The sequence below is a fragment of the Bombina bombina genome, chromosome 1 (assembly GCF_027579735.1).
Source record: "Bombina bombina isolate aBomBom1 chromosome 1, aBomBom1.pri, whole genome shotgun sequence".
Taxonomy (NCBI): domain Eukaryota; kingdom Metazoa; phylum Chordata; class Amphibia; order Anura; family Bombinatoridae; genus Bombina; species Bombina bombina.
In genome coordinates this window covers 1,369,415,810-1,369,428,709 of record NC_069499.1, presented here as the reverse complement: position 1 = coordinate 1,369,428,709, position 12,900 = coordinate 1,369,415,810, and the positions used below count along the sequence as shown (strand labels likewise).

General features: G+C 41.8%; 1 protein-coding gene across 1 annotated transcript in view; it reads left to right on the top strand.

Annotated features, from left to right (window-relative positions):
• SLC27A3 (solute carrier family 27 member 3) overlaps nucleotides 1–11,825 on the top strand; it is a 79,481-nt gene extending 67,656 nt beyond the window's left edge. Inside the window, exon 10 of the mRNA XM_053704212.1 lies at nucleotides 10,755–11,825. Within this exon, the coding sequence (XP_053560187.1) occupies nucleotides 10,755–10,931 (177 nt within the window). The 3' untranslated portion in view covers nucleotides 10,932–11,825. The remainder of the gene's footprint in view (nucleotides 1–10,754) is intronic.
• The last annotated feature ends 1,075 nt before the right edge of the window (nucleotides 11,826–12,900 follow it).

Genomic DNA, 12,900 nt, shown 5'->3' with positions numbered 1-12,900 from the left:
AAAGGGACACTCAAGTCAAAATTAAACTTTCATGATTCAGATACAGCATGCAATTTTAAACAACGTTCAAATTTACTTCCATTAACAAAATGTGCACAGTCTTTTTATATTTACACTTTTTGAGTCACCAACTCCTACTGAGCATGTGCAAGAATTCACAGCATATACGTATATGCATTTGTGATTGGCTGATGACTGTCACATGTTACAATGGGAGTGGAAATAGACATAACTTTGCCATTTATTTAACAAAAATCTACTACTCATTTGAAGTTCAGACTAAGTGCTATTGCATTGTATTCTTTTCATGCATTTGTTGATTATGCAAATCTACAGTGTTGACTGGTCCTTTAAGAGCTTTCTGGGCTAACGCCGGTTCATAAAGCTCTTAACTACTGTGCCAATCAGAATTTTCCTACCTTAATTCCGATTGGCTGATAGAATCCTATCAGCCAATCGGAATTCGAGGGACGCCATCTTGGATGACATCCCTTAAAGGAACCTTCATTCTTCAGTTGGACGTCGGAAGAAGAAGATGGATCCGCGTTGGAGGTCTTCAAGATGGAGCCATTCGTCATCGGATGAAGATAGAAGATGCCGCTTGGATCAAGATGGTTGCCGGTCCGGATCTCCTCTTCTTCCCGTATAGGATGAAGACTTTGGAGCCTCTTCTGGACCTCTTCAGCCGCGGCTTGATAGAAGACTTCACCCGGATTATGGATCGCCAGCCCCCGCTTGGGCTTGGATGAAGACTTCGGAGGATGGATCGGTGAACCTGGCATGGTGAAGATAAGGTACGAAGATCTTCAGGGGCTTAGTGTTAGGTTTATTTAAGGGGGGTTTGGGTTAGATTAGGGGTATGTGGGTGGTGGGTTGTAATGTTTGGGGGGGGTATTGTATGGGTTTTTTTTACAGACAAAAGAGCTGAATTATTTGGGGCATGCCCCGCAAATGGCCCTTTTCAGGGCTGGTAAGGTAAAAGAGCTTTGAACTTTTTTAATTTAGAATAGGGTATGGCATTTTTTTATTTTGGGGGTCTTTGTTATTTTATTAGGGGGCATAGAGTAGGTGTAATTAGTTTAAAATTGTTGTAATATTTTTCTAATGTTTGTAAATATTTTTTTATTTTTTGTAACTTAGTTCTTTTTTATTTTTTGTACTTTAGTTAGTTTATTTAATTGTATTTATTTGTAGGTATTGTATTTAATTAATTTATTGATAGTGTAGTGTTAGGTTTAATTGTAGGTAATTGTAGGTAGTTTATTTAATTTATTTATTGATAGTGTAGTGTTAGGTTTAATTGTAACTTAGGTTAGGATTTATTTTACAGGTAATTTTGTAATTATTTTAACTATTTTAGCTATTAAATAGTTCTTAACTATTTAATAGCTATTGTACCTGGTTAAAATAATTACAAAGTTGCCTGTAAAATAAATATTAATCCTAAAATAGCTACAATATAATTATAATTTATATTGTAGCTATATTAGGGTTTATTTTACAGGTAAGTATTTAGCTTTAAATAGGAATAATTTATATAATAAGAGTTAATTTATTTCGTTAGATTTAAATTATATTTAACTTAGGGGGGTGTTAGGGTTAGGGTTAGACTTAGCTTTAGGGGTTAATACATTTATTAGAGTAGCGGCGAGATCCGGTCGGCAGATTAGGGGTTAATTATTGTAGGTAGCTGGCGGCGACGTTGTGGGGGGCAGATTAGGGGTTAATAAATATAATATAGGGGGTCGGCGGTGTTAGGGGCAGCAGATTAGGGGTACATAGGTATAATGTAGGTTGCGGCGCTGTACGGAGCGGCAGATTAGGGGTTAATAATAATATTCAGGGGTCAGCGATAGCAGGGGTGGCAGATTAGGGGTTAATAAATATAATATAGGGTCGGCGGTGTTAGGGGCAGCAGATTAGGGGTACATAGGTATAATGTAGGTTGCGGCGGTGTACGGAGCGGCAGATTAGGGGTTAAAAAAAATATGCAGGTGTCAGCGATAGCGGGGGCGGCAGATTAGGGGTTAATAAGTGTAAGGTTAGGGGTGTTTAGACTCGGGGTACATGTTAGGGTGTTAGGTGCAGACGTAGGAAGTGTTTCCCCATAGAAAACAATGGGGCTGCGTTAGGAGCTGAACGCTGCTTTTTTGCAGGTGTTAGGTTTTTTTTTTAAGTCAAATGGCCCCATTGTTTTCTATGGGGGAATCGTGCACTCGCATGTTTTTTAAGCTGGCCGCGTCCGTAAGCACCGCTGGTATTGAGAGTTGCAGTGGCGGTAAATATGCTCTACGCTCCCTTTTTTGGAGCCTAACGCAGCCATTCTGTGAACTCTAAATACCAGCAGTATTTAAAAGGTGGGGGGGGGGAAAAGCATGCGTAGCTAACGCACCCCTTTGGCCGCAGAACTCTAAATCTAGCCGTAAGAAAATTCTACCTGCAAGTTTTAGGACACTGTGGTGTCTTTGCCAGGAAGATGGTTAACATAATGTAGCAAATGAAAGCTCACAAGATGAAACATATTAGGCTTTGAGGGGTAAAAGGCAGCAAAGTTAAAATGTAACATAAAATAGTTGTGCATATGGCCACGGTTTTACTGTGTGTCTGCTTACTGGGGATGTGTGAGCAGTTAATGGGAAGCATTGTATTGTCAAGGATTATAGTTAATCTTGTGTTATAATGAGAGATGAACTGCTCAGGGTAGGATAATGATCAGACATTGCCGATTAGAGGTTTTACAGAGCCTTTGGGAATTTTAGGCTTCTCTGGTGTTATTCAGAGTTGGAAAGCTGTATGCATTTATTATAGTTGTCTGTGCATCTTTACATGTGATCCTATTGTGCAAATATATCTTATACAAGACTATTACCATGCACATGTCCATGCATGTCTCACAGGTTTTAGCCCCATCATGCATCTCTCACCATGCACTATGCACAATGTATAGGTAATTGATCAGCCATTTAAACCATAAAGTAAATGCTCTACTATGCACATTTACATGTTTCTGTGCACCATCTTATATGCATATTATAATAACTAGTATTTATATAGCGCCTTTCTCCCAGTGGGACTCAAAGCGCTTTTTCAGCGCTCGCTCTCGGAATTAACCAAATCGGCAGCTGAATAGTAATAGTTGTTATTATTACCCAATTTTTAAGGTACTCATTTTATCGACCTCGGAAGGATAAAGGGCTGAGTCGGCCCTGCCGGGATTTGAACCTGTGACCTTGGATCTTTTAAACAGGCTTTTTGTTGTAGTCAGGGCATTTACCAACTGAGCTACCTCACCTGCTATTCCACCATGTGTACATATTAAATGTACATTTCCTTGAATGCATATAGTATACATGTCCTACCATAATCTTACATGTCCTACCATAATCTTACATGTATGTCTCCCTATTACTTGTTGGTAATTGTTCCTACCTTTCACTGCTTACTTGCTTGTTCAGCAAATTGGTGTCTTCCCCACCATGTGTATCTCGCATATCTATTCTAGCATACATATTTTAATGTATATCCAGTTTACATTGCATATGCCCGACCTGTATGCACATATTTTATAAGCATGCTCAGTCTATGTTATATAGCACATTAAAGGGTACCTGCATAATTTCCCACCTATTTGTACATTCTTTTAGTCTGACTTCCCTTTCTTCCTCTTGCCCCCCTTAGTGACCACCAGACCATTTTTCTTACTGTTTGGGACCAGGGCTATTTTTACATTTCTGCTGTGTTTAGCTGTAATTTTCCTCTTACTCATTTACTGTACCCACACATATTATATACCATTATTTCTCCAACATAGGTGTGTCCGGTCCACGGCGTCATCCTTACTTGTGGGATATTCTCCTCCCCAACAGGAAATGGCAAAGAGCCCAGCAAAGCTGGTCACATGATCCCTCCTAGGCTCCGCCTACCCCAGTCATTCTCTTTGCCGTTGTACAGGCAACATCTCCACGGAGATGGCTTAGAGTTTTTTAGTGTTTAACTGTAGTTTTTATTATTCAATCAAGAGTTTGTTATTTTGAAATAGTGCTGGTATGTACTATTTACTCAGAAACAGAAAAGAGATGAAGATTTCTGTTTGTATGAGGAAAATGATTTTAGCAACCGTCACTAAAATCCATGGCTGTTCCACACAGGACTGTTGAGAGCAATTAACTTCAGTTGGGGGAACAGTGTGCAGTCTCTTGCTGCTTGAGGTATGACACATTCTAACAAGACGATGTAATGCTGGAAGCTGTCATTTTCCCTATGGGATCCGGTAAGCCATGTTTATTACGATCGTAAATAAGGGCTTCACAAGGGCTTATTAAAACTGTAGACTTTTTTTTTGGGCTAAATCGATTCATTATTAACACATATTTAGCCTTGAGGAATCATTTTATCTGGGTATTTTGATATAATAATATCGGCAGGCACTGGTTTAGACACCTTATTCTTTAGGGGCTTTCCCAAAGCATAAGCAGAGCCTCATTTTCGCGCCGGTGTTGCGCACTTGTTTTTGAGAGGCATGGCATGCAGTCGCATGTGAGAGGAGCTCTGATACTTAGAAAAGACTTTCTGAAGGCGTCATTTGGTATCGTATTCCCCTTTGGGCTTGGTTGGGTCTCAGCAAAGCAGATACCAGGGACTGTAAAGGGGTTAAAGTTCAAAACGGCTCCGGTTCCGTTATTTTAAGGGTTAAAGCTTCCAAATTTGGTGTGCAATACTTTTAAGGCTTTAAGACACTGTGGTGAAAATTTGGTGAATTTTGAACAATTCCTTCATGTTTTTTCGCAATTGCAGTAATAAAGTGTGTTCAGTTTAAAATTTAAAGTGACAGTAACGGTTTTATTTTAAAACGTTTTTTGTACTTTGTTATCAAGTTTATGCCTGTTTAACATGTCTGAACTACCAGATAGACTGTGTTCTGAATGTGGGGAAGCCAGAATTCCTATTCATTTAAATAAATGTGATTTATGTGATAATGACAATGATGCCCAAGATGATTCCTCAAGTGAGGGGAGTAAGCATGGTACTGCATCATTCCCTCCTTCGTCTACACGAGTCTTGCCCACTCAGGAGGCCCCTAGTACATCTAGCGCGCCAATACTCCTTACTATGCAACAATTAACGGCTGTAATGGATAATTCTGTCAAAAACATTTTAGCCAAAATGAACACTTATCAGCGTAAGCGCGGCTGCTCTGTTTTAGATACTGAAGAGCATGACGACGCTGATAATAATATTTCTGAAGGGCCCCTAACCCAGTCTGATGGGGCCAGGGAGGTTTTGTCTGAGGGAGAAATTACTGATTCAGGGAACATTTCTCAACAGGCTGAACCTGATGTGATTGCATTTAAATTTAAGTTGGAACATCTCCGCATTCTGCTTAAGGAGGTATTATCCACTCTGGATGATTGTGACAAGTTGGTCATCCCAGAGAAACTTTGTAAAATGGACAAGTTCCTAGAGGTGCCGGGGCTCCCAGAAGCTTTTCCTATACCCAAGCGGGTGGCGGACATTGTTAATAAAGAATGGGAAAGGCCCGGTATTCCTTTCGTCCCTCCCCCCATATTTAAAAAATTGTTTCCTATGGTCGACCCCAGAAAGGACTTATGGCAGACAGTCCCCAAGGTCGAGGGAGCGGTTTCCACTTTAAACAAACGCACCACTATACCCATAGAGGATAGTTGTGCTTTCAAAGATCCTATGGATAAAAAATTAGAAGGTTTGCTTAAAAAAATGTTTGTTCAGCAAGGTTACCTTCTACAACCAATTTCATGCATTGTCCCTGTCGCTACAGCCGCATGTTTCTGGTTCGATGATCTGATAAGAGCGGTCGATAGTGATTCTCCTCCTTTGGAGGAGATTATGGACAGAATCAATGCTCTCAAATTGGCTAATTCTTTCACCCTAGACGCCACTTTGCAATTGGCTAGGTTAGCGGCTAAGAATTCTGGGTTTGCTATTGTGGCGCGCAGAGCGCTTTGGTTGAAATCTTGGTCGGCTGATGCGTCTTCCAAGAACAAGCTACTTAACATTCCTTTCAAGGGGAAAACGCTGTTTGGCCCTGACTTGAAAGAGATTATCTCTGATATCACTGGGGGTAAGGGCCACGCCCTTCCTCAGGATCGGCCTTTCAAGGCAAAAATTAAACCTAATTTTCGTCCCTTTCGTAGAAACGGACCAGCCCAAGGTGCTACGTCCTCTAAGCAAGAGGGTAATACTTCTCAAGCCAAGCCAGCTTGGAGACCAATGCAAGGCTGGAACAAGGGAAAGCAGGCCAAGAAACCTGCCACTGCTACCAAGACAGCATGAAATGTTGGCCCCCGATCCGGGACCGGATCTGGTGGGGGGCAGACTCTCTCTCTTCGCTCAGGCTTGGGCAAGAGATGTTCTGGATCCTTGGGCGCTAGAAATAGTCTCCCAAGGTTATCTTCTGGAATTCAAGGGACTTCCCCCAAGGGGGAGGTTCCACAGGTCTCAGTTGTCTTCAGACCACATAAAAAGACAGGCATTCTTACATTGTGTAGAAGACCTGTTAAAAATGGGAGTGATTCATCCTGTTCCATTAAGAGAACAAGGGATGGGGTTCTACTCCAATCTGTTCATAGTTCCCAAAAAAGAGGGAACGTTCAGACCAATCTTAGATCTCAAGATCTTAAACAAGTTTCTCAAGGTTCCATCGTTCAAGATGGAAACCATTCGAACTATTCTTCCTTCCATCCAGGAAGGTCAATTCATGACCACGGTGGATTTAAAGGATACGTATCTACATATTCCTATCCACAAGGAACATCATCGGTTCCTAAGGTTCGCATTCCTGGACAAACATTACCAGTTCGTGGCGCTTCCTTTCGGATTAGCCACTGCTCCAAGGATTTTCACAAAGGTACTAGGGTCCCTTCTAGCTGTGCTAAGACCAAGGGGCATTGCTGTAGTACCTTACTTGGACGACATTCTGATTCAAGCGTCGTCCCTTCCTCAAGCAAAGGCTCACACGGACATTGTCCTGGCCTTTCTCAGATCTCACGGATGGAAAGTGAACGTGGAAAAGAGTTCTCTATCCCCGTCAACAAGGGTTCCCTTCTTGGGAACAATAATAGACTCCTTAGAAATGAGGATTTTTCTGACAGAGGCCAGAAAAACAAAGCTTCTAGACTCTTGTCGGATACTTCATTCCGTTCCTCTTCCTTCCATAGCTCAGTGCATGGAAGTGATCGGGTTGATGGTAGCGGCAATGGACATAGTTCCTTTTGCGCGCATTCATCTAAGACCATTACAACTGTGCATGCTCAGTCAGTGGAATGGGGACTATACAGACTTGTCTCCGAAGATACAAGTAAATCAGAGGACCAGAGACTCACTCCGTTGGTGGCTGTCCCTGGACAACCTGTCACAAGGGATGACATTCCGCAGACCAGAGTGGGTCATTGTCACGACCGACGCCAGTCTGATGGGCTGGGGCGCGGTCTGGGGATCCCTGAAAGCTCAGGGTCTTTGGTCTCGGGAAGAATCTCTTCTACCGATAAATATTCTGGAACTGAGAGCGATATTCAATGCTCTCAAGGCTTGGCCTCAGCTAGCGAGGGCCAAGTTCATACGGTTTCAATCAGACAACATGACAACTGTTGCGTACATCAACCATCAGGGGGGAACAAGGAGTTCCCTAGCGATGGAAGAAGTGACCAAAATCATTCTATGGGCGGAGTCTCACTCCTGCCACCTGTCTGCTATCCACATCCCAGGAGTGGAAAATTGGGAAGCGGATTTTCTGAGTCGTCAGACATTGCATCCGGGGGAGTGGGAACTCCATCCGGAAATCTTTGCCCAAGTCACTCAGCTGTGGGGCATTCCAGACATGGATCTGATGGCCTCTCGTCAGAACTTCAAAGTTCCTTGCTACGGGTCCAGATCCAGGGATCCCAAGGCGGCTCTAGTGGATGCACTAGTAGCACCTTGGACCTTCAAACTAGCTTATGTGTTCCCGCCGTTTCCTCTCATCCCCAGGCTGGTAGCCAGGATCAATCAGGAGAGGGCGTCGGTGATCTTGATAGCTCCTGCGTGGCCACGCAGGACTTGGTATGCAGATCTGGTGAATATGTCATCGGCTCCACCTTGGAAGCTACCTTTGAGACGAGACCTTCTTGTTCAGGGTCCGTTCGAACATCCGAATCTGGTTTCACTCCAGCTGACTGCTTGGAGATTGAACGCTTGATTTTATCGAAGCGAGGGTTCTCAGATTCTGTTATTGATACTCTTGTTCAGGCCAGAAAGCCTGTAACTAGAAAGATTTACCACAAAATTTGGAAAAAATATATCTGTTGGTGTGAATCTAAAGGATTCTCTTGGGACAAGGTTAAGATTCCTAGGATTCTATCCTTCCTTCAAGAAGGATTGGAAAAAGGATTATCTGCAAGTTCCCTGAAGGGACAGATTTCTGCCTTGTCGGTGTTACTTCACAAAAAACTGGCTGCTGTGCCAGATGTTCAAGCCTTTGTTCAGGCTCTGGTTAGAATTAAGCCTGTTTACAAACCTTTGACTCCTCCTTGGAGTCTCAATTTAGTTCTTTCAGTTCTTCAGGGGGTTCCGTTTGAACCCTTGCATTCCGTTGATATTAAGTTATTATCTTGGAAAGTTTTGTTTTTAGTTGCAATTTCTTCTGCTAGAAGAGTTTCAGAATTATCTGCTCTGCAGTGTTCTCCTCCTTATCTGGTGTTCCATGCAGATAAGGTGGTTTTACGTACTAAACCTGGTTTTCTTCCAAAAGTTGTTTCTAACAAAAACATTAACCAGGAGATTATCGTACCTTCTCTGTGTCCGAAACCAGTTTCAAAGAAGGAACGTTTGTTGCACAATTTGGATGTTGTTCGCGCTCTAAAATTCTATTTAGATGCTACTAAGGATTTTAGACAAACATCTTCCTTGTTTGTTGTTTATTCTGGTAAAAGGAGAGGTCAAAAAGCAACTTCTACCTCTCTCTCTTTTTGGATTAAAAGCATCATCAGATTGGCTTACGAGACTGCCGGACGGCAGCCTCCCGAAAGAATCACAGCTCATTCCACTAGGGCTGTGGCTTCCACATGGGCCTTCAAGAACGAGGCTTCTGTTGATCAGATATGTAGGGCAGCGACTTGGTCTTCACTGCACACTTTTACCAAATTTTACAAGTTTGATACTTTTGCTTCTTCTGAGGCTATTTTTGGGAGAAAGGTTTTGCAAGCCGTGGTGCCTTCCATTTAGGTGACCTGATTTGCTCCCTCCCTTCATCCGTGTCCTAAAGCTTTGGTATTGGTTCCCACAAGTAAGGATGACGCCGTGGACCGGACACACCTATGTTGGAGAAAACAGAATTTATGTTTACCTGATAAATTACTTTCTCCAACGGTGTGTCCGGTCCACGGCCCGCCCTGGTTTTTTTAATCAGGTCTGATAATTTATTTTCTTTAACTACAGTCACCACGGTACCATATGGTTTCTCCTATGCAAATATTCCTCCTTAACGTCGGTCGAATGACTGGGGTAGGCGGAGCCTAGGAGGGATCATGTGACCAGCTTTGCTGGGCTCTTTGCCATTTCCTGTTGGGGAGGAGAATATCCCACAAGTAAGGATGACGCCGTGGACCGGACACACCGTTGGAGAAAGTAATTTATCAGGTAAACATAAATTCTGTTTTTCATCATATCATATTATTTACTATAAAAAATTATAAAATATGATGAAAAAATGGAAACATACTTTTTCTAACTTTGACCCCCAAAATCTTTTACACATCTATAACCACCAAAAACACCCATGTTAAATAGTTTCTAAATTGTGTCCTGAGTTTTGAAATACACAATGTTTACATGTTCTTTGTTATAGGGCAAAAAGTACAAGTAGCACTTTGCTATTTCCAACCATTTTTGAGAGAGAGAGAGAGAGAGAGAGAGCCCCCAACCTCCCTGATGCCACCCTCCCCCCTCTACCTAGTTTTCCACCATCTTCGGTTTGTTAAAAAAAAAAAGCCTTTTTTTATATTCAAATAAATAAATCCCCAATTTTCTGTTGTATAGCTGCCCACCCTCCCAGATCCCTTTCCAAACTTTTAATTCCTCCCTCTCCCTCCATCCCTTACACTTTTCTGTATTGTAGCTCTCCCAGTTCCACCCGCTCCCGTGCACCTGCCCCCCACTACCGCCTCCCTGCTATGGCTCCCACCAACGATCGGCACCATCGCTGGCCGATGCAGAGGGGGCTACAGAGTGTCTCTCTCTTCATCGGATGCCTACAAAATGTTATTGCAGGATACCTTAATATTGAGGCATCACTGCAATAACATGAAAGCGTCTGGAAGCGATCATGATCGCTTCCAGCACTTGAAAACCCTGAGGATGTACAGGGTACGTCCTTGGTCATTAAGTGACATTTTTTGTGGGACGTACCCTGTACGTCCTTGGTCCTTAAGGGGTTAAAGGGATACTTAATCCCAATTTTTTTTCTATAATGATTTTGATAGAACATGCAATTTTAAGCAACTTTCTAATTTACTCCTATTATAACATTTTCTTTGTTTATTTGAAAAAGCAGTAATGTAAGTTTACGAGCCGGACCATTTTTGGTTCAGCACCCTGCATAGCGCTTGCTTGATTGGCGGCTGCATTTAGCCACCCTATGACTGACAAATCTCTTGCACCTCACTATAGTTTTTTCCCTCTTTTGCTTTACCCAAACTCTCTCCATATTTAAACATATTTTCTGTCTCCTTCTTTCTGTCTGCCAGGAGTTTATGGAGTCCACAGGCACATTCAAGCAACAGAAGCTGAAGCTGGTTCAGCAAGGCTTTTCCCCATCCATCATCCTGGACCCACTCTTTGTACTGGATGAAGCCTCCAAATCCTACCGGCCTTTAACTGAGGAACTGTACAACAATATTGTGGCTGGTGGCTTTAGAGTATAACCAGTTAATACCACATTTGCCATATAAGGAGGGACAATGTCACACTATAAAACCAGCCATTTTTACTCTCTTTAAAGGGACAGTGTACACCAATTGTCATGTAACTGCATGTAATAGACACTAATATAAAGATTAATATGCACAGATACTGATCTAAAAATCCAGTATAAAACCTTTTTAAAACTTACTTAGAAGCTCCCAGTTTAGCACATTTATAAAGTGTTCTGTTATTTATATATTTAGTTTAGCACTGTTGATAAGGTTAGGCTGGGACACCCAGTATAAGTGACTGGGGAAGCAGGAAAAGCAGATACTCCTCCCTCCCCTGCATATGAAAAAACAGTGCACTGGAGCAAGCAGGAATCTGTAGACTTCAGTCTACATCTGATACTTTGGAACTTGGTTAGGAGTCTGAAAATCAGCACAATGTTATTAAAAAATAAGCAAAACTATACATTGTTACAAAAACACTTGCAGACAGGCTATATAAATAGATTATCTACAAAACATTTGTGGGGGGGGGGAGGAGAAATCTAGTGTGCAATGTCCCTTTAAAGATATGTTCTGATTGTTGCACTAATTTTGCCTTTTAATTTGGTGATAAGGTGGGTCCTACAGTCCTTGGCTCACAGGGATTTTTACCATGTGCCTTAGTGTCCAAACAGGGTTTTTGTTTATATTCATATCCTCAGAATTACAGGGTATACAGCCAGGCTTGGAGCCTGTATTTTAGTGCACTGCTGGGTTATATCTGTTTACTGACCTCTACACCCAGCAGCAGTGTAACTTGTCTAATCTAGATGTAAATGTAATAATGTCTTTTATACTTCTTTTCTGTACTTTTGTAGCATTTTTTTATAACAATCAAGTAAAAATAAAACAATTTACTACATATTTTCTGCAATGTTATAGTGTTCTGTTATTTATAAATACGCACATATACATATAAGCGGGAGCAAATGGTGTGTTTATTATAATATAAAACAAAATATTTTCTCTACTATCCAGAGAGCACAATTTGCTAACAGTGCCTGGAGCAACCTTTATACAGATGTTAGGTACAGACAGTGTAAATGCAGCATATTGTTGCAAGTGAGGGAATAACTGTGACCCACAGAACTTGCTATTGAGGCAAAAAATAAATAAATGGAGTAGAGACAATGTATGAGAAATGAAGACCCACTGAGAGTGGAGAACATGTTGTGTCTGAGACGATTTGCTGTTTAATGGTTCAGGGAGGTGAGTTCCTTGATGTTCTGCTTGACCCCCAAAGCCCCCCTCCCAGCACACTTTAACCCCTTTTGTTTCCACTATAATAGAATTTAGAGCTTGTGTGAAAGTGACACTGGGCAACAGACTGCTGGGAATAGATCTCTGACCCTTAAAGATGGATGAATCCAGCTAATATTTACTATTTGTCAGAACCGTAAATGTGGGTGCAGCCAACTTAATTTCTAACATTTCTTTATTCATATAGCTTAGAATTGAAATCTTTCCCACTTGCATTAACTTCATGGTCCGTCGCTGATGTGTCTAAAAATATTTCCTTAATTTTAGCCCACTTGCTTCTGAATAGGATTTGTATTGCTCCTGACCCTGCACTCTGACTTTGTGGCCACATCTCCCTCCAGCTGTCCTTGGTCCTGTACATTTTTGTACAATAAGTGAATAGAGATCTCATGAGAGGGGAGTGGCTCATTTCCATTCTTTTCTAGCCTTTGTTTTGTGCCCCCTTCCCCCCCCCATGTACATCAGTCAGACCCTGGAGCTGTGCACTCTTGAATCTGAGGTTGAAACTATAGGCTGTATTTTTTAAGGGACGGATATTAAGATCTTAATCCTAACATCACAGGATATACTTAGTTCCTTAAGTTCATGGTTAGGTCATGCTGACAGTTTGGTGTCTCGGACTGATTCTGCTCTACCAATGGGGTAAGTTCAGCAGCATATGATTGTATGTATGATTGCA